At 38.8% G+C, this 26,964-nt stretch overlaps 1 protein-coding gene and 1 pseudogene across 1 annotated transcript; one reads left to right on the top strand and one right to left on the bottom strand.

Annotated features, from left to right (window-relative positions):
- Nucleotides 1-2,191: 2,191 nt before the first annotated feature.
- LOC149243434 (3'-N-debenzoyl-2'-deoxytaxol N-benzoyltransferase-like) lies at nt 2,192-3,787 on the top strand (annotated as a pseudogene).
- A 1,907-nt stretch (nt 3,788-5,694) lies between these two features.
- LOC149243435 (uncharacterized) lies at nt 5,695-10,462 on the bottom strand. Its single transcript, XM_089371212.1, has 4 exons — nt 9,092-10,462; nt 8,565-8,998; nt 6,032-7,733; nt 5,695-5,712 (listed from the first exon to the last, which is right to left on the bottom strand). Exons 1-4 carry the CDS (start codon nt 10,460-10,462, stop codon nt 5,695-5,697), a joined length of 3,525 nt encoding a protein of 1,174 aa, XP_089227338.1.
- Between the last annotated feature and the right edge of the window lie 16,502 nt (nt 10,463-26,964).

The following is a 26,964-nucleotide window of genomic DNA, read 5'->3' on the forward strand; positions in this document are numbered from 1 at the left end:
CAATCTTTAATCTTTTTCCTATGAAATTTGAATTTGAAACTTAGTAATGACTCAACCTTACACAAATCACAAATCAACTAATCTACAACTTATAAATTAGATACATTTAATATTGTATAAAAATAACATTTAAAAAAAATACCTTATAAATTAAATATATTTAACATTATATGTAAATTTAATATATTATCATTTTTTAATTTCATTAAAAATGTGATACACTACTTATTATATATAATGTATATAGTTTTATTTTATATTATTTATTAAACTATTATAATATTATTTATTAAACTATTAAACTATTAATTTATTAATTTATTTGAATTCTATATCAAAATATATTAATAAAATAAAATATTTAACTAACTAAATAAATGAAAATTATGAAAACAAATATGTATAAGATTTAGTTATAAAAAAGTTCAAATAAATGAAATTTTAAATACTATAATTTTATTAATATGAAAAAAAAAAATATTTTTATAATGTTGAGAAGAAATAGAATATTATGATTCAATAAAGTCAAATACTAAACTTTAAATATTTATAAACTTAAAAATAACATTTTAACATATTAAAAAGTGTAGAAATGTTCTCGAGCCATTTGCAATCATAAGGGTTTGCGGGTTTTTGTAGTGTGGTTTCTTTAGCAAGTAGAAGGCTACGCTGGCATAATATTATCCGGGTATGAATCCCCAGGAGGGAGGGGAATACTCCATTCTACAAATATTTTAGCGGATAATTTAATCAAAATGGTGGGGGAGGGAAAATGTCAGGGAAATGTTGACAGCATTGCATTTCGATTTGCTTAAACGTCAGGGAATTGTTGACGGTGATGGATCCGCCAATATGTCAAGGGGATTTTTTTGAGTAAAAAGTCTTAACTAGACCACAGACTTTTTGGATTAAGATTCTCAGTAGTAGGTGGTAATAGCACGCAGAGTTAAGTATGATAACTTTGGTGGAGCAAGAGTGTGCATTCCCAGTGAATCAAATGAGATGCATGGGGGGTTCTAACACATGCCCTATTGCTACGGTTCCTTCTGGCTTAGTTTAATAAAATATTTTAATGTAATGATGTGTTGTATGTACTCCAAACAATAATAAAATTGTAAAATGAGTTATATGAATATTTGTTTAACTTTTTCTTTATTAATTTTTTTATTATAATTAAACAATATTCTGCTAGATAAAGGTTATATATATATATATATATATATATATATATTGGCATTGAAGAGAATGATAACAAGTTAATAATTATTTATTTAATACTGAATGATGACAATTTTTTTATATAATGCTCATATTATAGTTGACAAGTCATGTCATTAGAGTATAGATTGATATAATGAGAGTTGTGCAAATTGTATACATGTTATTTTTACATATTTTTTCACATTTATATTTTTTTAATTAATTTTTTGTAAATTAAAAAATAAAACCCATAAAAATTGTCTATTCAATACTTTGCACCAATGAGAAAATGGAATTTTTGAATTTAATTACAAACCATTTGTGTTTATAATTAATATATAATGTTATTTTTCAAATTATTTATATTTATTATACATAGTAACTAGTGATATATTACAAAGTAATTAATAATGGAGGACACAAAAGTCAATTCTTGTCATCATCACACTATAAAAGGAGAGACATTTCAATGGATCATATTTAAGATAAATAAAATAAATTTTATTTAAAAATAATAAATTTTATTTCATAATATTAAATTTTACTAGATTTTATTTTTTTAAATAAATATATATATAGACATATATATATATATATATATATATATATATATATATAATAATTCAAAAATTAATAAGGAAATTCAAAGATACCACATATTTTGTAGTTTTGTTTGCCACTGTTTTCCAACTAATTCAAAAACTGATAAGAAAATTCAGAGATGCCAGATATTTTGTAATTTTGTCGGAAGAAAATTCAGAGATGCCATATATTTTGTAATTTTGTCAGATGAAAATTCAAAGATACCACATATTTTGTAGTTTTGTTTGCCACTGGTTTCCAGGTATTTCAAAAACTGATAAGAATTCAAGTAATTTTGTCAGATATTTTGTAATTTTGTTGACAAAAACGACTTCTACAACCCACCAATCCACAAAACACACGCGCGTCATAATCCATATCTTCCATCTATATAATTTGATCATCACCATTCTTCCGCACCGAGTAGGGCTTTTGAATGAGGAGGTAAGTAGTGTTCGAAGATTAGGGTTTATCAATGGAAAGCGTCAATATGAAGGAATATTGCTTCCAAGTTCAGGTCCCTGAAAATGTAATAGCGTCTATCATGGTACCACCTTCCCGACCTTCTCCCAAAACCATCCTCTATCTGTCCAATCTCGACGACCATGTCCTCTTGAGAATTACATTTGATGCTTTGCTTGTTTACACTAATGTTTCTCAGAAAGTCCAAAATCCTGTAAAAGTTATTCGGGATGCACTGTCAGAAGCATTGAATTACTATTACCCACTTGCAGGCAGGGTGAAGAGAACCCAAGATGGCCGAAAATTCCAAGTAGAATGCACGGAAGAGGGTGCCCTGTTCGTTGAAGCCGCGACGGACAACACTCTTTCAGAGTTGGGTATACTGGAAGACCTGAAACCCTCCTTCGCCCCTCTGCTCCATCACTTTGCTGAGGTCGACGAAGTCCCCGTTCTCATTTTTAGGTAAACTTCATTCCTCGTACTTCTGGGTCTTCATTTGTCATTCACGCTAACGTTTTAACTGACTTTTATTATGAAAATAATAGGTAACGCGCTTCAAATGCGGGGGCCTTGTTGTGGGTGCGAGTTTCAGCCATAGTCTGTGTGACGGGCGAGGGGCAGCGCAGTTTCTTAATGGAGTTGCAGAGATTGCTAGAGGAGAAGCAAAGCTTTCCATTGAACCAATATGGCAGAGAGAAGTTCTCAAACCCTACCAGCCTCCTATTGTCCGTTTTCCCCATGACGAGTTCTTTGAAAGTGGATTCCTCGTCAACCCTAATTCTGCCATACAGCTGAGTACTGTGAAGGCTTACGACCTGGTCATCTCTTCATTTTTCTTGAGCTCGGATGCTTTACATAGGATAAAACAGCCCATCGCAGAGGAGCTGGGGGAGCATTGTACCACGTTCGAAGTTTTATCGGCGTTGGCCTGGCGAGCAAGAACAATAGCTCTGGGAATTTCTCTTCATAGCGCTGTTAGGCTTATTTTCGCTGTGGACGTAAGGAGAATGTTAAAGCCCCCCCTTGCAGAAGGATACTACGGCAATGCTGTGTACTTGGGATGTGCACGCAGCGCTACAGCACAAGAAGTTGTCAATGGATCCCTTTTGCATGCTGTGAAGATGATAAAGAAGGCAAAAACATCTGTAAACGACGAGCGCGTAAGATCGAGCATATCCTTCGTGGAGATGAAACGTCCATTCCAAAAGATCACAGATGTGCAAATATGTCCGGAAGACACGTATCTTAGTGATTGGAGGTGGTTGGGATTTCATCAGGTGGATTTTGGGTTGGGCGAGCCCAGCATTGTTTGGCCTGGCAAATTTTTATTCTGCCCAATTTTAATGCTGCCTCCGCCAGAGAGCAAGAGCGGAGTCATGATGGTATTCTGCGTGCCACCCCCAGCATTGAAAGACCTGCAAACCGAAATGCATCGTTTCATTTGAATTCGTGGTTATAAAATGCCGAACAAATTTGGAAAAATGCTCTTTACGTTTTATATATACTACTACTAATAGCTCTGACATATAAAGTCGTAGATTCATAATAAGGATGTAGATTCATAATAAGGATATGTGTGAATCTATAATATGTATAACGAGTGTTAAGTAATAGCTAGTAGTTTAAATATAGCTAATAGGAGCATGAACTATAGCTAATAGGAGCATGAATTGTTATTATGAATATGTGTGAATTTATAATATGTATAACGAGTGTTAAGTAATAGCTAGTAGTTTAAATATAGCTAATAGGAGCATTGATGGCCCAGCCCTTTCGTTGACGTGGACACGGCCACGTGACTCACTTCAGGCTCGGTATTCACTTGTGCGCGGACAAATCTTCCGTGGATTTGCTGGCCCCCAATCCGAGGCTCATTAAGGCATGCACTTACCGGTTGTTGGGTGTAGCTACCGGCTCGTCCAGTTGAGGGGTCTTCCCGCCTATGTTAAACCCTAAAAGGTTATCCTCGGCTCATTTTCTCTCCACCACACTGCCGTTGCCCTCTCTGCGTTCCTGAGGTGATGCTCACCGTTCTGTCATTGCAACAAACCCTATACTCGGTTGATGGTTACAGTTCTTGTTGTAATGCCATCCCTTCGCCTTCGTTGCTGTCTTCGGTGGTTCTGTGCGGAAATCTGTGGTAAGTTACTCACGTTTTTATGGATTCTTTGTGGGAGTCTTTTCGTTTTCAACTTCTGAGCTTTAGTTCTGTACAGGTATTCGCGACCACGAAGCTGCCGCTCTTCCGAACTCTTTCCGCCCTCGAGGTAAACTCTCGTGCTATGATTTACCTTACTCTGTCACCTGTTATCGACACTTACAGGTTTTTGTGCATTCTCAGCTTATGGAACTGGGTTCTGTCTCAGCAACCTCCGTCGACCTGTGGGTAAGTTTACAGTTCCTTCTCACTCGCACCTTGTTGCTCTTTCGTTTTCTTAGATTGATAATGGTTCTGGTTGATAGCTGGACTAACTCACGTTGTTTTTATGTGCAGGTTGACCAGGAGACTTGCTCGCGAGGGTTTCGGGTTATACTATCTTCAATCCCTTTCAACCCTGGTACTCTTTGCAACCGGGTAGGGTTTACTCCTGCTCCAGTATGTCTATAGTTTGCTCCATATGGCTGTAGCTGTAGTTTTCTGTTGCTTAAGTTATTTAGGGTTCGGCCGTGCCCCTTGCCGGCGTTTACAGTCTCTGTGCTCTGTCCCTTTGCGTCATTATACGGTCTCAATGCAACAAGGGTTTGGAACTTGTATTGTTACGGCGGTGCCGGGTTTAATACATGGTTCTGTGCTGTTTGTCGAACTTTCTGTATGTAAAGACTTATGAAATGCTTTATTAATAGAAACAGAATGGTTTGAACTGTTACCTCTTCCTTATAAGCTTATATATTTGATTTGTATGTGGCCGTGTTGCTCCTCGTATTTGGCTTGCGGGTTCTGTGCTTTACGACTGCAATCTGGGTTTACTTTGATGTCTGTGACGTCCTCTGTTCTTGTAATGCTCTGCAACTCATATGCTGTTAAAGTATGGCCGCTTTACGCTGTCTCGCTTGCGTGTTGGTTCTGGTAACATGGTTTATGGTCTTGACTTAATGCCTGTAATGCTCTTGAATTTATAGTTACAGTATAAAAATTCTTTCTGTCTCAATTCACTTCTAAAAACAACAAATACACAGTAATGCTTATATGCACGATATGGGAAAGATTATTAACAGTAGATTATCTCAGAAAAGATTTCAATATTTCTGTTACAGAGGGTTTTGTAAATCGTCTTGCTATTCCTTCTTCTTTCGTTATGAGGGGAACCAAAAAAAAGTCCCTGTTACATCCGTCCTTTTCATTTTTAAACTACATGAAATATAATTGTCTATTGAACTGAATTTGTAACTGTCACTTGCTTCTTTAAACAGAAAGTTAACTAAACAGTTTTTGGTTTCCTAAACTAACAACTAGTAACTTAAATTGTTCTGAAATAAAAAGAAATAAACATTAATTAACAAAAGACAACAACCAGTTTTGATGACCTGTCCATCCACTCTTGGAGTCTTGTCGTGTTCCTGTTTCACCGTGAGTCAGTCAGCGATCTTCTGTCTCCTCGGAGCTGGATGCTCCTGCATCAGGCTCCCGGGGTGGCAAAAAGTCATGGCTCCGTTCCATGAGGTCGTCAACAGAATAGCCCGCTTTAGTTATCTGCGCTGCGTTGAGCCAAGAACTGTCCTCTATTGGACGGTTCCGCCACTTGACCAAATATCGCAGATACTCCTTCCTGCGTGTGCGTCTAGCTACCTGTGTATCCAGAATTCCTTCGATCTCAAGGGGTGGTGCCTTTGGTAATTGTCTTGTCCAAGAATCTTCTTCATAGCTGTTTTTCTGTGGCACTGTAGTTGCTGTATCATTCTCTGAATCGGCGACATAGGGAAACAGATCTGCCACGTTAAAAATGGGAGAAATTCCAATCTCAGGTGGCAACTGTATTTCGTAAGCGTTCGCAGAAAATTTGCGGATGATTTTGCAGGGGCCGATCTTCTTGAATTTTAGTTTGTTGTACTCCCGCTTCGGGAATCTCTCCTTACGTAAATACGCAAGGACTTCATCCCCAACGTTAAACTGAACTTCCCGACGCTTTGTGTCAGCTCGCTGCTTGTACTTCTGACTGCTGTCCTGCAACTTCAGCTTGACCTGTTCGTGCAAATTGCTCATCGCTTGAGCGAATTCTTCCCCATCAGCGCTCCGTTTCTCGAGTTTCCCCAAATCCCGTAATTCATGCACTCCTCGCGGATGCATGCCGTACAAAATCTGGAACGGACTGTAACCGGTGCTGCGGTTAGGTGAATCGTTGTACGCGAACTCTGCTTGAGCAAGTACACGGTCCCATGTCCGGGAATTTCCTCCTGTCAAACTGCGAAGTAAGTTCCCTAGGCTTCTGTTTACGACTTCCGTCTGACCATCAGTCTGCGGATGATAAGCGGAGCTGAACTGCAATTGAGTATTCAACTTTTTCCACAGAGTTCTCCAAAAGTGACCAGTAAACTTTACATCCCGATCAGAGATGATGGATTTCGGGAGTCCATGCAACCGAACGATTTCAGTAAAGAATAGGTGTGCTATATAAGTAGCGTCGCTGGTTTTCCTGCAAGGTACAAAATGTGCCATTTTTGAAAATCGGTCAACTACAACCATGACTGAATCGAAGCCCCGCTGTGTCTTTGGCAAACCCAAAACGAAGTCCATGCTCACTGAATCCCATGGTCGACTCGGAATCGGCAATGGCGAATAAAGACCAGTGTTTTGACTATGACCCTTTGCTAGCTGACAAACTCTGCATCTACTCACGTACCTCTGCACATCTCGCTGCAGTTTCGGCCAAAAATAGAAGTGCTGTACTTGAGCAATCGTCTTGTCGATACCAAAGTGTCCAGCCAGTCCCCCACTGTGCTTCTCCTGTATTATATTTTCCCGCATAGAACAGTTGGGTATACACAGTTGTCCTCCTTTAAACAGCAGTCCTTCTTGTAGATTATAGTCTAGCCACATGCTATCATTCCTTAACAAAGGGTTTTGGCAGGCTTCATATGCCTCCCCAAATTCGGTATCAGTTTGATACAACTCCTTCAAATGCTCAAAACCCAAGACTTGCATTGTGCTTTCCTGCAGAAGCAATGTTCTTCTGCTCAGTGCATCTGCCACCTTATTCGCTTGGCCACTAATGTGCTTTAGTACGAATGTAAAATTCTGCAGATACTCCACCCAAGCTGCATGTTTGTGGTTCAATTTGTGCTGTTGCATAATGTACTGCAAGGCAGAATTATCTGTAAATAAAACAAACTCATCTCCCAGTAGATAATGCCGCCAATGCTTCAACGCTTGTATGATTGCGTAAAATTCTTTGTCGTAGGTTGAGTACTTCTGCCTGCTCTCGTTTAGCTTTTCACTGAAGAAAGCGACCGGTCTGTCCTCCTGACTAAGGACTGCCCCAATGGCTGTCCCACTGGCATCACAACGAACTTGAAAAAGTTTGTTGAAATCTGGCAGTCTCAATATAGGTCTTTCAGTAATCTTTTTTTTCAAAGTTTGAAAACTACTTTCTGCCGCTTCAGTCCAGCGAAAAGGCTGATTTGCCTTCTTGATCGTGTCCAACATAGGTGCGCAAATCTCGCTGAAATTTCTGATAAATTTCCTGTAAAAACTGGCTAGTCCATGGAAACTCCGGACTTCAAATAAACTCTTCGGTGAAGGCCAGCTAACTATAGCTGCCACCTTTTCCGGATCCATTTTTAATTCATTTTCTGCAATAACAAACCCCAAATACACTAGTTCTCGCTGAAAAAAGGTACACTTTTTCAGATTAATCAGCAGCTTGTTTTGCTGCAGCTTCCTCAACACACTCTGCAAATGCCTGAAATGCTCCTCTTTAGTCCTGCTAAAAATCAAAATATCATCCAGGTAAACTATCACGAATTTCCCATTAAATTCCTTTAATACCTCATTCATCAAGCGCATGAATGTGCTGGGAGCGTTACTCAATCCAAATGGCATCACCAGCCACTCATATAAGCCTTCGTTTGTCTTGAAAGCTGTCTTCCACTCGTCGCCTTCTCGTATTCGAATCTGGTGATATCCACTCTTCAGGTCAATTTTTGAGAAATAGGCTGCCCCACTCAAACAATCCATCATATCGTCCATCCTTGGTAAGGGAAACCTGTACCTGACAGTAATCTTGTTTATGGCTCTGGAGTCTGTGCACATTCGCCATTCTCCTCCCTTCTTTGGAGCCAAAACAGTCGGTACTGCACAAGGGCTCATACTCTCTCGAATCAACCCTTTATCAAGTAGTTCCTGAACTTGCTTCCTAATTTCCTCATGGTCTTTGGGACTCATACGGTAAGCAGCCTTATTTGGCAAGCTTGCCCCTGGTATAAAGTCAATACAGTGACTAATACCCCTCCTTGGTGGTAATTCATTGGGAAGATCATCCACCACAATGTCCCCAAATTCTTGCAGCAACTGCTGAACTTCCTCAGGCAAGTCTGATAGCTGTGTGTGTAATACTACTGCCTTTGGTCTCCTTATGACAGCAAAATTGATTTCGCTGTCCTCAATCTGTTTCACAAACTCCTTTCCTCCCAACAGCAATGCCTTTACTCCACTGGTTTCTGCTGTATTTTCCTCGATGGGTACAAGCGTGTGCTTGATCCCATCTTTCACAAACTTATAGCAATTCGTTTTCCCGTCATGAACTGCACTTCTATCGAACTGCCAAGGTCATCCCAACAGTAGGTGACAGACATCCATTGGCATGACATCACAAAGGATCTTATCCTTGTACTTACCAATCTGAAATTCTACCTCACATTGTTCGTCGACTAACAGCTGATGTCCTTTCTGCAGCCATGACACTTTGTAGGGCGTAGGGTGCTTCAATTTCTTCAATCCCAACTTTTCTACCATCTCCACCGCCACAAGATTGTCCGTACTCCCACTATCAATAATCAGTTTGCAGCACTTGCCCCGCGACTTGCAGACAGTGCGGAACAAAGCTTTACGTTGATCTGGTTCTGCAACCTCCTTTGCTGGTTTCAACAGCACTTTATTCAACACCAAAGCTTCACCTGTCTCTGGTGCATTTTCTGCTTCCTGAGGTGTTGTCTCAGCATCCTCTGGCTGAACAACATAAGTTCCTCTTCCGCCTGCTGGTTCAGCTTCAGGACATTCATAAGACTTGTGCCCCCATTTGTGGCAGCGATAGCACTGGACAGCTCCCCTGCCCCGACCATTTCCTCGCCCCCGCTGAGGTGGTCGTCCTCCTCTAGTGCTATTGTCTTTTTCTGTCGCTCCAGCAGATTTAGAGCTGCTGCTTTCTTCACTTGGACCTGTACCTCGGCCTCTTCCAAACACTTTACCCTTTCCCCTGCCAGTTCCACCTCCTCTCCTGGCATTCTGCTTCCGGTTAATCTTTTCTTCTGCCTTCAGCGCAAACTGATAGGCTTCTTCCAATGTCCGGGGTGAAAGGATACCAATTTCATCCAAGATTTCCCCCCTTAAGCCATTCACAAATCTGGCTGTTTTCTCCGGGGTGTCTTCCACATATCCTGCCCGCAAATTTAACTTGTAGAATTCCTCTGTAAATTCTCTAACGGTCATTCCCCTCTGTTTTAGATTCTGTACCTGCCTGTACAACATAATCTGATAATCTTTCGGTAAAAATTTCTCTTTCAACTTGGCCTCCATCCTAGACCATTTCTTTATAGGCTGTTTATTGAGCCTCCTCCGCTCCGCCTGAATGCTGTCCCACCACAAGGACGCATGTCCCTTCAGTTTGGTGGCGGCGAACTTCACCTGTTTATCCTCACTGGTTTCCTCAAATTCGAAATATTTGTTGACTTCACTTAGCCAATCCAACAACACGTCTGCGGACAGACTTCCGTCATAAGTTGACAACTCATGTTTTGGCTTATGACTTGACAGCAAAACCGACTTCAACAGTCTGAATTCTGGTGTCACCCCCTCTAATTCTTCCTCTGGTTCAACTTCTTCTTCATCACTGTCATCTGCTGGGTTTCTTCTTCCCCCAGCTTCCACCACTGCCAATCTTTCACGCAAAACTCGAATCTCCTCTCGAAGTCCATCATCTACTACCCTCCGGACTACTCTTCCCCTTCCTCTTCCTCTTCCTCTTCCTCTTCCTCTTCCTTCACCTTCACCTTCTACCTGTTCCATTGGTTCTAACTCAAGAAACTAGCTCTGATACCACTTATGATGGCCCAGCCCTTTCGTTGACGTGGACACGGCCACGTGACTCACTTCATGCCCGGTATTCACTTGTGCGCGGACAAATCTTCCGTGGATTTGCTGGCCCCCAATCCGAGGCTCATTAAGGCATGCACTTACCGGTTGTTGGGTGTAGCTACCGGCTCGTCCAGTTGAGGGGTCTTCCCGCCTATGTTAAACCCTAAAGGGTTATCCTCGGCTCATTTTCTCTCCACCACACTGCCGTTGCCCTCTCTGCGTTCCTGAGGCGATGCTCACCGTTCTGTCACTGCAACAAACCCTATACTCGGTTGATGGTTACAGTTCTTGTTGTAATGCCATCCCTTCGCCTTCGTTGCTGTCTTCGGTGGTTCTGTGCGGAAATCTGTGGTAAGTTACTCACGTTTTTATGGATTCTTTGTGGGAGTCTTTTCGTTTTCAACTTCTGAGCTTTAATTCTGTACAGGTATTCGCGACCACGAAGCTGCCGCTCTTCTGAACCCTTTCCGCCCTCGAGGTAAACTCTCGTGCTATGATTTACCTTACTCTGTCACCTGTTATCGACACTTACAGGTTTTTGTGCATTCTCAGCTCATGGAACTGGTCTCTGTCTCAGCAACCTCCGTCGACCTGTGGGTAAGCTTACAGTTCCTTCTCACTCATACATTGTTGCTCTTTCGTTTTCTTAGATTGATAATGGTTCTGGTTGATAGCTGGACTAACTCACGTTGTTTTTATGTGCAGGTTGACCAGGAGACTTGCTCGCGAGGGTTTCGGGTTATACTGTCTTCAATCCCTTTCAACCCTGGTACTCTTTGCAACCGGGTAGGGTTTACTCCTGCTGTCGTATGTCTATAGTTTGCTCCATTTGGCTGTAGCTGTAGTTTTCTGTTTGCTTAAGTTATTTAGGGTTCGGCCGTGCCCCTTTGCCGGCGTTTACAGTCTCTATGCTCTGTCCCTTTGCGTCAGTCTATGGTCTCAATACAACAAGGGTTTGGAACTTTGTAGTGTTACGGCGATGCCGGGTTTAATACATGGTGCTGTGATGTTTGTCGAACTTTCTGTATGTAAAGACTATGAAATACTTTATTAATAGAAACAGAATGGTTTGATCTGTTACCTCTTCCTTATAAGCTTATATATTTGATTTGTATGTGGCCGTGTTGCTCCTCGTATTTGGCTTGCGGGTTCTGTGCTTTACGACTGCAATCTGGGTTTACTTTGATGTCTGTGACGTCCTCTGTTCTTGTAATGCTCTGCAACTCATATGCTGTTAAAGTATGGCCGCCTTACGCTGTCTCGCTTGCGTGTTGGTTCTGGTAATATGGTTTATGGTCTTGACTTAATGCCTGTAACGCTCTTGAATTTATAGTTACAGTATAAAAATTCTTTCTGTCTCAATTCACTTCTAAAAACAACAAATACACAGTAATGCTTATATGCACGATATGGGAAAGATTATTAACAGTAGATTATCTCAGAAAAGATTTCAATATTTCTGTTACAGAGGGTTTTGTAAATCATCTTGCTATTCCTTCTTCTTTCGTTATGAGGGGAACCAAAAAAAAGTCCCTGTTACATCCGTCCTTTTCATTTTTAAACTACATGAAATATAACTGTCTATTGAACTGAATTTGTAACTGTCACTTGCTTCTTTAAACAGAAAGTTAACTAAACAGTTTTTGGTTTCCTAAACTAACAACTAGTAACTTAAATTGTTCTGAAATAAAAAGAAATAAACATTAATTAACAAAAGACAACAACCAGTTTTGATGACCTGTCCATCCACTCTTGGAGTCTTGTCGTGTTCCTGTTTCACCGTGAGTCAGTCAGCGATCTTCTGTCTCCTCGGAGCTGGATGCTCCTGCATCAAGCATGAACTATAGCTAATAGGAGCATGAATTGTTGACATGGTGTGAAATGATTAATTAAAGTTTTTGTAAAAAAATAAAAAAGAAATGTGAAAATTTTATGTTAAAATGTTTTTTTAGCCAAGGGTTTTATTTTATTGGTTGTAATGAAGCTTTATAACTTTATTTTTTCTAAAGTGTTTGGTTCACGGAGAAACTTAGTTTTAATATTGGGAAAATAAATTTTAATTATTTTTTCCTCTTTAAAATTTGTCATTTTAAAAAACACCATAGAAAAAGACAAAAACAAATATAAGTCAAATTAAAAGTGATAAAACTAAAAGAAATTATTGGAAAAGTTTTTCAAATTATTTTTTTCTATGTAAAATTTATCGTCTTAAATAGAAAATATGGATAAAAAACTATAATTCATGGCAAAAATAAAAAAATAGAAAAAAAAATAAAGAAGTTAAATAGAAAGAAATAAAACAAAAAACAAAAAATTAGTGACTAATAGAAATGGAAGTTACTAAACAGCCCATAAAAAGACCTCAAGTAATCACCTCAAATAAATAACTTTAAATAATAATAAAAGATAACAAAAAAATTAAATTGCAATGTTAAACAATGGATAAGTGGCATAAATTTTTGGTCAAAACTCTCCCTCTTGGGACCATCATCCATCCCCGCAGGAACATGCTACTAATATAAGTCCTTTTCTTGGCTACTTGACTACCATCCTTCCATCCATTCATCTTAAAAAATAAATGCAACTACGCAAACGAACATAAAATGAAACCTATCTTGACTAAGCACAAGATAGCCTAATCCTTAGTCAAGAGCTAAAAGTGTTTTAAGTGATGGAGAAATGATTGAATTTGATCTTTAGAATAGGGGGTTTATTCAGAAATCCCAAAGCAAATTGTAGATCCACAAAAGTCTTTGGCACAAACTTAAACAAATAACCCTGACAGCAAACTCTCAAGATGACCTTACTTGCATACCCTACGATCAATTGTATAATGAGTTCATTATAAACTTTATACAAGCAAATAGAAAAATCTTATCCACTGGATACAAAGCCGACACTAAGAATAATTTGTAAAGACAAATAAATAATTATCAATCTTAACAAATTAATCCTATTTAATTCATTTTTAACTCAAATCCAACCCCACAAATTAATGAAAATAAGTTAACCAATTAACTCAATTTAACAATTTTGCAAAAACCATACAAATGTGTTTCAAAAACAAAACATGATATTATATGTATAAAAAAGCAAATGAGAAAAACCATGAAACACTTGCAGATTTAAATCTACCAATATCTTAGTAAAAAATATTATAGACAGAGAAATTTCATTTGTATGCAATACCAAAGATATATACAGTGACATGAATACATAACCTATAATATAGGATATAATATTATATATTGAAATATAATAATTTTATATCATATATTATTTAACATAGTCCTTAATGTATTTCAACAAATTCTTACAAATATACAATATAATACCATTAAGAAGGATATGCAGTGAAGAAATGAAACAAAACGAAATATAATATCATATATTTGGTTTTAAAAAAAGCAATATCGAAAAACATTATCTCGACATTTGATTTCAGTTTTGGTGGACAAAGAAAAATGAGCATAATAACAATATTGTGAACAATGCATTTTTCTCTATCATGCTGCCCACTGCGAACTCCTCTGGCTAATGATGGCCACGCTTAGCTCAGTGCAGCCTCCTCTGTTGCGCTCATCTCAACGCTTTTGTTCCAACAACATCTGCATTGAAGACCTGCAACGAAAATGAAAAACAACCCGAGGAATAAAAATAATGATTCATTAATATGTTCCAATGTAACAAATAAATATAAATATGTAACAAATATTGTTTAGTTGTCTGAAAAAGTTTGGATCTTTAAAATTTAATTATTGTGGTGTTTGGAATCTATTTATAATAATTATTGTAAATTTATAATAATTATTGTAGTATTTGGAATTTATAATAATCTCATTGTTGTAATGTTTGGAATCTATTTACAATATTCCCACTATCATTGTAGTATTTGAAATCAATTTACAATAATCCTAGATTTACAATATTCCCACTATCATTGTAGTATTTGAAATCAATTTACAATAATCCTACCCCTATTACAAGGGTAACTTTCTTTTGTTTAGACTGCCGTTGAAATTTGAGTAACTTTCTTTTGTTTAGACTGCCGTTGAAATTTGGTCAAAAACTAGAGAGACAAATCGTTGTAATGTGGTTGACGATATTGTTGATAGTAATAAAATAAAACTACTTGTGGAGTTCTGATGAATCATCGTGGATACTTCGATGAGTATATAATTCATTTTTTGGCATTAAGAATGTTTTCTTTTTTTGCAGCATTTAGGTTCATATTACATACAATATATTTTGTTATAAATGTTTTATAAATATATTTGTTATTATGTATTTACATATTTATAAATATATGATCGTAAATTTAATAATATGTTTTAGTATTTATGATCATAATTTATGTGTATATTAATATGGAAGGATTATGAAATGTTATGAAGAGGTAAAAACAAGAAAAAGATTAATTATTCGAAGAAAATTCAAAAATGTAACTTGTTAAATTTAATGAAACATTTTAAAAGATTTTAAAGTTGAAGTTGAAGTCAAGTGAACTGAATATTGGAAAGTTGTTAGAGAGTCCACGATAATGGATGTGCTCGCAACAAGTGATGATAATATGATGAACCAAATGCAATTAGGGAGGCGATATCGCAAAATGGGACCAATGATGTAAGCGTCACTCTCAGGAGATGAATAATAATGTGAAGTGACACAAGAGTGGTCATGTGAGAAAAAGGGACAAGGCAGAATACGTCACTTAATGCAAGCGCAAAATAAGAACAAAAGCAAGAAAAATGAGAAGCAATTTGATCATAGTAAGAAGGGTCCCCATATATTGTAAAATGAACATCAAGCCAAAATGGGGGTTGTTGCAGCTACAACAACCACATTAAAAAAATATTAATTATTCTAATTAAGTTGTTTCTAGGTGGAATTTCCAGAAACAATTTATGGGTTTCAGAGAATACATGTATTCTAGTCTCTACACCAAATTTCATGGCTAGAACACATCCGATCCTAGAAAAATAAACACTTCCTCTTAGCAAGGAATGTGTTCTAATGCTACAACCCACTGAAGCAACACCCTCTCTTTGTACCACCTCTTGTTACCTTGTTGATGTCTGGCTGTTGCTACCCACCAACTACTGTGCAACTCTGATAAATGTTGCATCTGTGTTGTTGTTGGCCCTGTTGAATTGCTATCAACAATGCATTTGTACTACAACTCCATTTCCATCTGTTGTTGCTGCAACTGCAACAACTGCAACAGAAAAGCATCCAAAATACTGAACCAATTGTGGCCAGTATGATGCATTTTTCACGTGAGTCTTGATTGCTACTAGACTCTGCGCTGCTACTGAAACTTTTATGTCACTGCTAACTCTTCTCTATGCCAACTGCAATGCTGCCAACTCTGCTCTGCGTTGTCAAGCATATGACCATTGGTATCCACTGCATCTATCACTATGGCACCTGAAAGCACCAATTTCACTGATCCATCCTGCTATTGAATGTTTTGGGCTCTCGTAGCAAGGTATTTATTCATGAGGTGGACCTCCTCAAGAATTATTCCCATCCTGTAGCTCTTTGGGGATACAAAACCAAATCACCCACCTCACTCCTAGAGGTATATCAGTGATCATGGAAAACTCTCCCTCCAATCTAGAGGACAACCTGTCAATCTTCGTGGATGTAGCCTACTGATCTTGCTTCTCCTCCTTATCCTTCTTTCTGACAGGACCTTGAGTGTGTAGTGGCCAAGCTCACCACATCGGAAGCATTTCACCTTGGAACTTTTGTTCTTCCTCATGCGCTACTCCTGCTGCCCCTTTGATGTGAGGGCCACATCTTCCTCTTCCTTTACTTGCTTCAACCCATTGCTGCTACTACTACTACTGATGGTGGTATTCACCAAATCTCACCTCATCTCCTCCTGCTGTAGATCAGCCCACATACGATCGCAGTTTGGAAAATTTTCTCTGCCTAGAGTACTTTGGAAGAAGACTTGCCACTCTTCGGAAATACTATTTAGAGAAAATTGCACCAACTCAGTAGGCTAAGGCATTGAACCTACTACAGACAAATGATCTCAGATATCTTGAAGCCTAGTAAAGAATGGGTCTATGCGCTCACCTTTCTGCATCCTTGTGCATCTCATCTTCTCCACAAGATACATCTTTTGTTGCTTGGAAGATCCCTCATATAGCATAGCAAGTGCCTCCCACATTTGTCGGGCAGTATGTTTGCTAGCTATGTGAGACACCATGTGATCTCGAACTCCATCAAGAATCAACCTCTTTGGCTTCATCATCTCATTCTTGTAGGCCCGAAGCATATCTACATCTGTGGGTACAACTACCACTCCATTGATATAAGCTATGAGATCATACTCATCTAGAAGACACGAATTTATTTCCTTCCAGATCACATGGTTGGAGGCCCTGTCCAATTGATCCTGATCTCTCAGCCCTACTGATGTCATCTCTGCAAAAATGTTGAATTCCTCCTCTTCTCATTTGTACAACTACTGCCCAGCTTTTCTCACTCCCCGCTAAAGTAGGAAACTATTGACAACTATTGCTTCTCTGTTAGGAAAATTTGAACTTCTGGGCTAGAAGTCCCCGGAGAAAAGAATTCCCTCTGTGTGTTCTCTTCGTTCCTCCTAACTTTATTTTGCACTAGAAAACTGCTGCAAAATAACTGCGTCCCAGCTGAATATTTTCTCTACTGGGAAAATACTAGTTCTCCCTTAACCTTTGGTAAGCTCTGATCTAGAAAATTTAATTTCTCTATTGACTCTCTCAAAGACATAAATTTTCCTCAAAAATTGACCCTCTTGGCCTAAGGGACTATGCTGCCTCTAGAGGATTTCGAACTACTGCCTCTACAGAGATTCAAAATTATCTTCCCTTCTTCTACTTAGCTCTCTAGCTTACAACCTATGCTTTGATACCAAGTGAAAATTTGGCTAACCCTGAATCCTAATGCAACAACTGATTAAGTTTCTTCCATGTAGAAAAACCTGTAGATTCACAAGCTAATGCAATTTGCTAAAGCAAGAGACAAGAATCTACTTCTACTCTTTATAGTAGAAGCCCATAAACATCGAGCAAACAATAATCAATAGAGGAAGAGGATCAAAGGCACATAACACAATAAATATCCGGGGAAAGCCACAACTCAAAACCCCACTATCTGTTTTGTATTAATCCGGGAAATCAAGATGAAATTAAAATGCTTGTTCTCTCTAGAACAATCCCAGCACTCAGCAAATTCAATCTCTAACTCATAATCAAGCTAAAGGCCAAAGCTTAGCCAATTCACAAGCTCTCCAAGTCTCTATTCCAATGTGTAATTCCTATGAAGGATATATTTTATTTAAATGGAAATAAAGCCTCTAAAAATAGTGCAATCCCTCAAGGATTAGTTCCTAATTGCATGCACTATCAGTGCAACTCAGAAAAATCTAAAACAAATAGTACATTGTCCCTGCACTCTAGTCTCAACTGGGTCTTTCTCAGAATCAACATGCATGAGTTTCTGATGGTGGAATCTTCAGTTAACTAGAGTAGCACTAATTAGGTCACTAGTGTCCCAACTGACTATTTACTCACTATTAGTTCCTGAAACTGATTGGAACTAATTTAAATAGACTTAACTCACTAAACTGAGTTAACTAATTACAACTTATTCATATCTCATCCTTAACTCCGATAAGTTAGGGAGAACATATACATGTCTTCTAAAAGACTTCTAATTCGAATTTCCTAAATTAATTAATTTAATTAAACTTAATTAATTATTTTCAAATTGCTATGAGAAAATAATTCTATTATAATTCACAGTTTAATTCAAGGACAAATTAAACTGGAATTTCTTGTTTCCAGTTCTCAACACTCCCTCTCAACAAGAAAGGGATTATCCACTGCCCTGATCTTGTCTTTGTGAAACTCGAATTTACAGCTTGGCAATGCCTTTGTCAAGATGTCAGCATCTTGCTCCTCCATGGGAATGTAATCTAATAACATGATCCGCCTCAATACACAATCTCTTAGATGATGATACCAGATATCTATGTGCTTGGACCCATCATGAAAAACTAGATTTTCAGAGAGTTTGATACAACCATAATTATCATAATAAATCACTATCAGATCCATCTGCTGACCAAAAAGACCAACCAGGATCTTCCTCATCTAGATAACCTCACATGCTTCTTGACTTGTAGCCATGTACTCTGCCTCTACCTAACTTAGCGCAACTGATCTCTATTTCCTAATGTATAAAGAAACTGCAACTGACCCAATACTAAATATCCCTCCTGACATGCTCTTCCTATTAGATGGACACCCCGCCCAATCTGCATCGATGAAGCCTTGAAGCTTCACTCCCTCTGTCCATCTATACCACAACCCAAACTGAGTAGTGCCTCTGAGGTATCTCAATACATGCTTTATCACCTTCCAATACAGCTTGGTAGGCCTAACCATCACTTGACTAAGCTGGTTAACTACATAACACATATATGGTCGTGTGTTCACCAAATACATGAGTGAACCCACAAGCTGCCTATAAACAGTAGCTTCCATTACTTCCCCTGAAGTAGCATCCTCCTTCCTTCAGTTACCAACTAGAGGAGCTTCCATGGGTTTACTACTCTCCATGCAGAATCTCTTGAGTATCTCATTGGCATACTTGCCTTGAGAAACAAACAACTCCCCATCTCCCTGCCATACCTCCATGCCAAGAAAGTAATGCATGAGCCCCATGTCCTTCATCTCAAACTCTCTTGCAAGGTCCTCCTTGCAATATTTGATGAGCTTCTCATCACCTGTTCGTATGAGATCATCTACATAAAGTACAATGATCAAAATCTTACCTTACACCATTATGTGATACAGGTTCGCATCTACTTCACTCTTTGTGAAGCCCAACCGAGTGAAGTAGTTATCTATCCTAGTGTACCAAGCACAGGGTGCTTGCTTCAGCCCATACAATGCTCTCTTGAGTCGGCACACATGCAACTCACAGTCCAAGGTTTCAAAACCTTCGGGCTGCTCTATGTATACCTCTTCCTCAATCATGCCATTGAGGAAGGCAGTCTTCACATCCATCTGATGGATACTCCAAGCCATCTATGCAAATAATGCCAAAATAGATCTGATAGATGAGTACCTTACAATAGGAGAAAAGGTCTCATCATAGTTAATCCCCTCTACCTGTGAAAAGCCACGGGCCACAAATATAGCCTTATCCTTCTCAACATTGTTGGATTGACGAGGCTTGACCCAGGTTCGGAGTTAATTAGCCAAAAAAATCCCTACAATACTGGCCCTTTTGGCATCATCCCGTAGTGCGCGGACTGAAGTCTCAACCGAAGCAGTATGGGGGGATGATGGAACCAAGTTTCCTCTCCCTGGAGATGTCTGAGGGGTCGATTTAGTCCAATTGTGCCTACCTTCACGCAGGTTACTTCGTGTACTGTTCTCAACTGAGAGACCTTCGCGATCTATTATAATCACTTACTTATAGCCCTAACTAGGAGCTGATAGGCTTTCATGTTGCTATGGCAGTGATCTACGCTATTTCCCCAAATTACACTATGTATCTTACTTATCTTCTTACATATGTTAGTTAACTTCACGTAACAGATACTTTATCTCACATTTACTTAATCAACACAATCATAAATGTTTGCGCATCATATAAATAATAGAAATGTAATTTATACCCAATACATTCAATGCAGGAAACAGTAAATGAATACACAGGAATGGTATAAAACTTCTCTTTATTAATGCTTCAACGGTTATAGACTCAACTTGCCTTGCACACTCAGCTGCAGGGGTCCACGCACTCAGCTGCAGACTACTAGGCCTCTGTGCACTCAGCTGTAGAGCCTTCTCCTATTCTACAACCCAAAGACTCGACTCTACACTTAGATCTTCTGCTATCCTTCTATTCCATCATCATTCTCATTCTATTCTCTTATATTCTCTTACAAGTTAGAGCCTCGCACTATTTATACAATCCCGTGGACCACGGACCATGGGTAGATCTCTAAAGCCAACATTACATTAGAAAATTAAGGGTGGAAAACTACCAACTTTGCGCTAAGTTCCCACAAAATGTGGAGTCTTTACATCGAATTTATATCTTTTGACCAAAATCTAGGCTTCAAGCCCCAAACTTCCCTTGGGGGATCTCGTGCCCAACATGCCCCCAACACAAACATCGTGACTTACCCTCAAGTCACTCTATCAGTGTGGAGATCTTTGCGCAAATATCACCCAACCCTACCTGGACCACTACAAGATCGACAATGCATTGAGCAACTACCTGCTGTACTTCCTGGACACACTGTTCAGAGACTGTTATAGCTGAACTGCTGCCCTACACCTATTCCTACATTCCGTATATCTATGCGAGCTTGGCTTCAATCGAGGTTGTAATGACGAATGCCTCATTGATCCATGGTTATATGCACGCCTTGAGGACAACTTCCTTATGTCACGCAGCGTCTACCTGCTACTTGAGCGCTTTAGCCTGCTGCATTCGTGTGAGCCTTTGTGTAAGGGCCACTATCTGCGTGGTCCCTTTTATGTTTTCATTCTTTTGTTGCAGCTCACGCACCTCTATTTCCAGGAATTGTATGTTCGGGTCCACCTGGAGAGTGGTGAGGACCTCAAACAATTCTTCAAAAAGTTTGGTGCAATCCTTCACTGCATTGCTGATCTCCGCTATTCCTATTGTAATGGCGCTGGCACACTACTCTTTCACCTCTGGCAGAGTTGAAGGTTGCACCTTCAATTGTAGCTCAGCTATCTGAAGGTTCAACTCCAGTTGAACCTTAGCCATCTCTTCTTTCATCTCGTGCACCCCTACTGCTAATCTCTAGATGCGCCCCTCTATGGGTGCCTCTGCTGGGATGGCCAACTCAGGAACCATCGGGCAGGCTTCCTCGACCACCTACACTAGCTTCCTGTTCTATGTGACAACATCTTCACACTATAGGCTCAGTTTTTCCATATTAATCCATTTCTCGCTCATCACTTGGAGCGCACGATTCTTCCTGGCCCATAGTTCGATAGTCACTCCATCCTGCAGAACATAGAGCATCTCTTGTGGTAGCACACCCATGTTTATCCCAACTCCCTTCAGTGCACTAACCATAGGCCTATTGGCCTTGTTTTCTATAACCAGTGCCCCTTTTGGCAACAATATAGTGTTGATTGTGTGGGCGCACAACATTTCCTCAGCCGCGGTCATGCCTATTGCAAGGTTGGTTGATAAAGTACCAGCCTAAGGAGCACGTACCTGCAACTCCTGTATCTCTATCCGGAGGGTCCCCAACACCATCTAGTTTTCCTCCACGAATTGCTAGAGGGCCTCTGTGGTGACGTCGTGCACCATCTCCCCTATATCATGTAGATCCCCCTCAGTGATGGTGATCAGGTCGAAAGAAGTCTTGGAAGATTTTGACTTCTTCCGCGGCCCCACCTGCTCTCTTGGGTGCTATTGTTTCAGCTATGTGGACACTGTTTGTGGGTCCGCGCCACCTTCCTCTTTCCGGGCTCTTGTTCAGGCGAGGGTGACTTCTGGCACTCGTGCTCCTTCTCTATTTCCTGTTGTTGTTCTGCTCCTGGATTCACAACATCTCGCGCCTCCTGCACCTTTGCTGCTACTACTTCATTCCTTCTCTTCTCTGCCAACTGTGCCATCCGCAGTTTTTCCTCCTCCTTTTTCATTTGTGCAATGGAATTCTCTAATTCCACCATGGAGCTGGCTGGAGTGTGCCACTCCGATGGTCATGACTCAAGCACAATGAATGTGACATCGTCCGTGGCTAGGTAAGGTAGCTCATTCCATTTCTTCACGGGGTCCTGTTGTGACCACCAACAAACCCCCTCCTTCTTTAGTATTAGCAATAACACTAAAGAAGTGGGGACCCTTAGTAAAAAATCCAAAAAATTTTATAAAATTTTTTGTATTATACTCCTCAAAAAATACATCGCACGGAGAAGAGTGAAACATTTCTTTATGAGCACAATAAAAAACTGCGAAGAAGCAATGCGAAATTCATCGCATCACATACATTAAGAAGTGCCCATAAATGAAAATCTTAAGAAATCTCCGATGGCGATATGTGACATCACATATCGCAACGTCGCATAAACAACACACAAATAACTTAACAAATTGCAATGATCTTGCGATCTGCGATCTTGCGATATCTGCGATCTTGCGATAAATGCGATCTGCGATCTTGCGATGCTGCGATCTGCAAGTCGCAGAAATCACCCATCGCAAATTTTCCTCAGCTCAGCATTCAAGAAAAGCTGTCCCTAAACCAAAAATTGGGCACGCGCCTTAAAGAAAATTATTGAATGTACGCCAAGGTATTCATAAAGGACAGTGTTGTGTTTTTCGAAGAGTCGGTTCACTGTGGGTGTCATGATTTTATACATTCGTAGAGCTTAAAGCTTTTGTGTCAAAATTTATTATCATGACTCTTTTCCTTTGCGTGAACTGCAGGAATAAAAAACAGGATACAACATGAAGCAATGTGCAGGAAACATCTAAGGAAAAGGGGAAAGCGTCAATGCTCGGAGAACAGAGAAGAGATGCCCTCATAAACAGATACCGCATGCAACAGAAACACAGATTTCAAAGTATTACTGAACAGATGCTGATATCAATAGGTGATTCGACACTCAAGGTCAAAAGCTCACAAAAGCAGCATGTTTACAAAATTCTGAAGCTTATGCCTGGTAAAGGAAAAAGCGCTAAAAGCAGAAAACGCACCAGAAAGGCCCGGATCAAAGAACGGAGGCAGTTTTTGATGCGCGATTAGCGCCTAGCGCTAATCGTGCATCGCTAAGAAAATTGTTCAGAAAGCAAAGTCCCTAACTTGCTTAGTCATCCATGAGTCCGGAAACCGAGATAGCAAAAGCAGAGGCAATTTAAGAGGAATTTGGGTTGTTACCAAGTATATACGCAGTAAATTCGCACAGCCAGAAGATGATTCCCAAAAATATCTTCTAGTTTACTAAAAAGTGGTGCCAGCGCTTGCCGTTTCTATTTTCATAGCCCAAGCAAAAGCAGAAGACAACCAGCCGACTCTTCCCAGGCAAATGTTGCATGCTCGCAAACACTAAGGAGAAAATACATAAATAGTTAGGAATTAGATTCAATTTTTAGAAATAAGTTTGCTTAGATAAAGGGCGGTCATTTAAACCGTATCCGAAATTTGTGTAATTAAGTTATTTAGTTAGCAGTATTTAAACCCTTCTCAGGCATTTAGAGAAGGGTCCAGAAATTTGTCAAAAACTTGTCCTCAGAACATGCACTTCTGCACCCTCAGAGGAGGTTTTGATGAATGAATGGATCAAGGTTTATTAATGTTTGCATTTGATATCTGCTACTGATGTTGCACTTCTGTACTCTTGGTAGATATTAGAACAAGTGGAGATAAATCATTGTTGCTTGAAGCTTATGAGTAGGACCAGTCATAAATGGTACTTTTATCTCTTGGCCATTTCTGCTTATATTCTTAAAGTGATATACAGTTTTTAGTTGTTTATATGTTATTGCATGAATGTTTGAGTTACCATTTGACACTTTTGTACGGTGGAGCCATTTATTTATGTTTGATATATGAATAAATTATTATGCGATATGCTGTTCACAACTGTTTTCCCTAACTTTTTATGCAAAGTGGTTCATCTTAATTGATTTCCATTCTTATGATAGCTGAATGATCTTTATTACCAGTTATTATTTGAAATCTCTTTAGATCGCATAATAGAAGAAATACATCCCGGGTTAGCATAGATTAGATGTGCTGTTTTCATTAGATTACAATAGAATAGAATTAGATTAAAGTAGCTTAGATTAGAACTCTTAGATCAGCATCATCCAACTCTGCACACACACACACCCTTAGATTGGGAAACTGGTCCCATTATCCCCAGTCGGACCCGTTACACCAAACGGATAAGGAGCTGCCAACCAAGGTCCGGACCGGGTGGTTATCCCCCTTGTTGTTGACCCGATTTTCGGGGCTTCAACATATTTGGCGCTAGAAGGAGGGCCTGAACATAGTGTCTGTTGGAATGGTTTGAAATCGTAAACATTTGAATTAGGATGGCTGCTCACAAACTTCCCATTTGGAGTTGCATCCATGTTCGTGCCTCTTCCAACACTCCACCTGAAGTGGTAAGACTCTTGTCTCAGGTAAAATTCAATGGTAAGAATAATTCTTCTGCTTTTAATCATGCCCTTCAATTTATTCAAAGTGTTTCAAGTTCGAACGTTCAAAGAATTGATGAAGGCATTTTATGCAGAATTTTTACTCTCACATTCACGGCGGAAGCTAGAAAATGGTGTAGAACCCTCCCAGTTGCCTCAATTCACAGCTGGGACCAATTTGTCAAGGCTTTCATTTGTAAATTTGATTGCTATGATTATGATTAGGTATATGATGAAATTGAGTATCTATGAAAAGAAGATGAATCTGTTAGGGATTTTAATATGCGATTTCATCTTGATTGTCTAAAATATGATCTTGAAAATGAACTCATGAATGAAGAATCTTCAGATTATGCTGAGCATTCCCTACCTCCTATGTCCGATCCATCAGAAATTAGTCCAAGTCTTGTTTTATTTTCTTCTAATAGGAATGAAAATTCCAATTTGAATGTGCGAATCACTCATGATGAAGAAACTTCCCAAAGCTTAGGAAACACGCCTACTCTAATGCAAGAAGACAAAAGCGAGAACGTTGAAAGAAAGCCTGCCTTGGAACCAGAAAGCAACTTGGAGACAAGGTTAGATAATATCATCGCAAGTCAACAAATGCAGACGCCAAGGTTAGAACAACAAATTAATTCTCTTTCGGAAAATACAAACACGCAAAGGTATGATCTAAAGCCCGATGTCTACAATGAATGTGATGAACAAGAATTTTTTCACGATGATATTTTCAAATGCATTGTTTTGGAATCACATTTTTCTCTTTATCCTGATGTATTTAGTGATGATAATTTTTTCCCCCTCAGTGTTAATGATATCTCAAAAAGTACAGAGGATTATTCAAATGAATCACCATTAGGTTTTCAAGATAAAGAGGCAGCTATAAAACATCCTTTGGTCATTTACAAACAAGAACGACTTGACCTTCCTTTTCTGAAAATATTGGATGAAAAAGAAAAATCTAGAGAAACCTGTAAAATAATTTATGATAGCTACTATGATGATGATGATGATGTTAATTTATCTCAAGTAACTCAACAGAGCTTAGATAATGAGAGATATTCTAATTCGAGAATCATATCAGTCGATCCTCATTCCAGAGTGACAGATCATTTGCATGATTTTACTATCCAAAACAATATCTCGATCTATGCTTCGTATCATGAGCAAACCCCCATGCCTGTTCCCAATCATAACTTGTTTTCTGATTCACAAGACGTAATTCGAAATTACCCAGATCCCATAATTCTGGCCAGTTCTTGTGAAAAAGAAAATATTTCAAGTCAATCCCAGTTGTGCTGTAACATTAGTTGTACAGATAATCATTGCATTCTTTTTCGCTTGCACTCATTTTGTATAAAATCGGATTGCATTTTAAATTTTCAGAATTTTGATAGATTACTATGGTATATTGAGCACCTTATCAAAGAACATTCGAAAGATGTATTACCATTTTGGAAAACTAAATTGTGTCAAGGAAATACAAAACTTTTTCAATTCCACGATCAATCAATATTAGCCTTTCAAAAGAAACTTCTATGTCATCCAAATCATCATCAATGAAAGAAAGTATTTTTGGAAAATTGCCAGCAATTCACGTTAATTGATAAATCTCTTTCCAAAAATTTCCATCTATTCTTCATTGATTTATTTAGTGATTTATATGTGGAAACTTTCCTTTTATGAGAAATTGCTAAAAGCTTGACTTTAACGCATAGTAGATTACAGGCCATTAAAACTAAAAAATCATATTCGCAACCTGGCTTGTCATCTTTCCTATTACATGATCACCAATCCATAACATAAATTCATCCTGATTTTTATGATCCAATAGGTATCCAATTGGACAGAAGATTTCATAAGAAAGAAATTTCAGGTGGAATTCCGACTGAAGTTACACTTTCTAATCCTACATTCAATATTCACAGTCCAAGAAAAGTTTTATTCTTAACACTGATGTTTCAAAGGTACATACGTGTAGGAATAAAAATGAAAAGATGGTTCCACTGGAAATATCATTTTACCTAGTTAATTTTTCTGTGTATAGTTAGAATAGGAGTAGGGGTAGTTTAGCTAGGTTATTAGGTGGATAATTTAGTTTTTAAATATTGGTAGGCAAAATAAGAGAAGAAATTATCCCTATCATGTACATAATCCAAGGGAATAGTTACCTCTCATTTCTTTAAATATTTTCCTCCCTAATAAAATTTGCCTGTGGTTAACAG

This window comes from Pinus tabuliformis, chromosome 8 (assembly GCF_031772625.1).
Source record: "Pinus tabuliformis cultivar Carrire ecotype Pingquan chromosome 8, CPIR1, whole genome shotgun sequence".
Taxonomy (NCBI): domain Eukaryota; kingdom Viridiplantae; phylum Streptophyta; class Pinopsida; order Pinales; family Pinaceae; genus Pinus; species Pinus tabuliformis.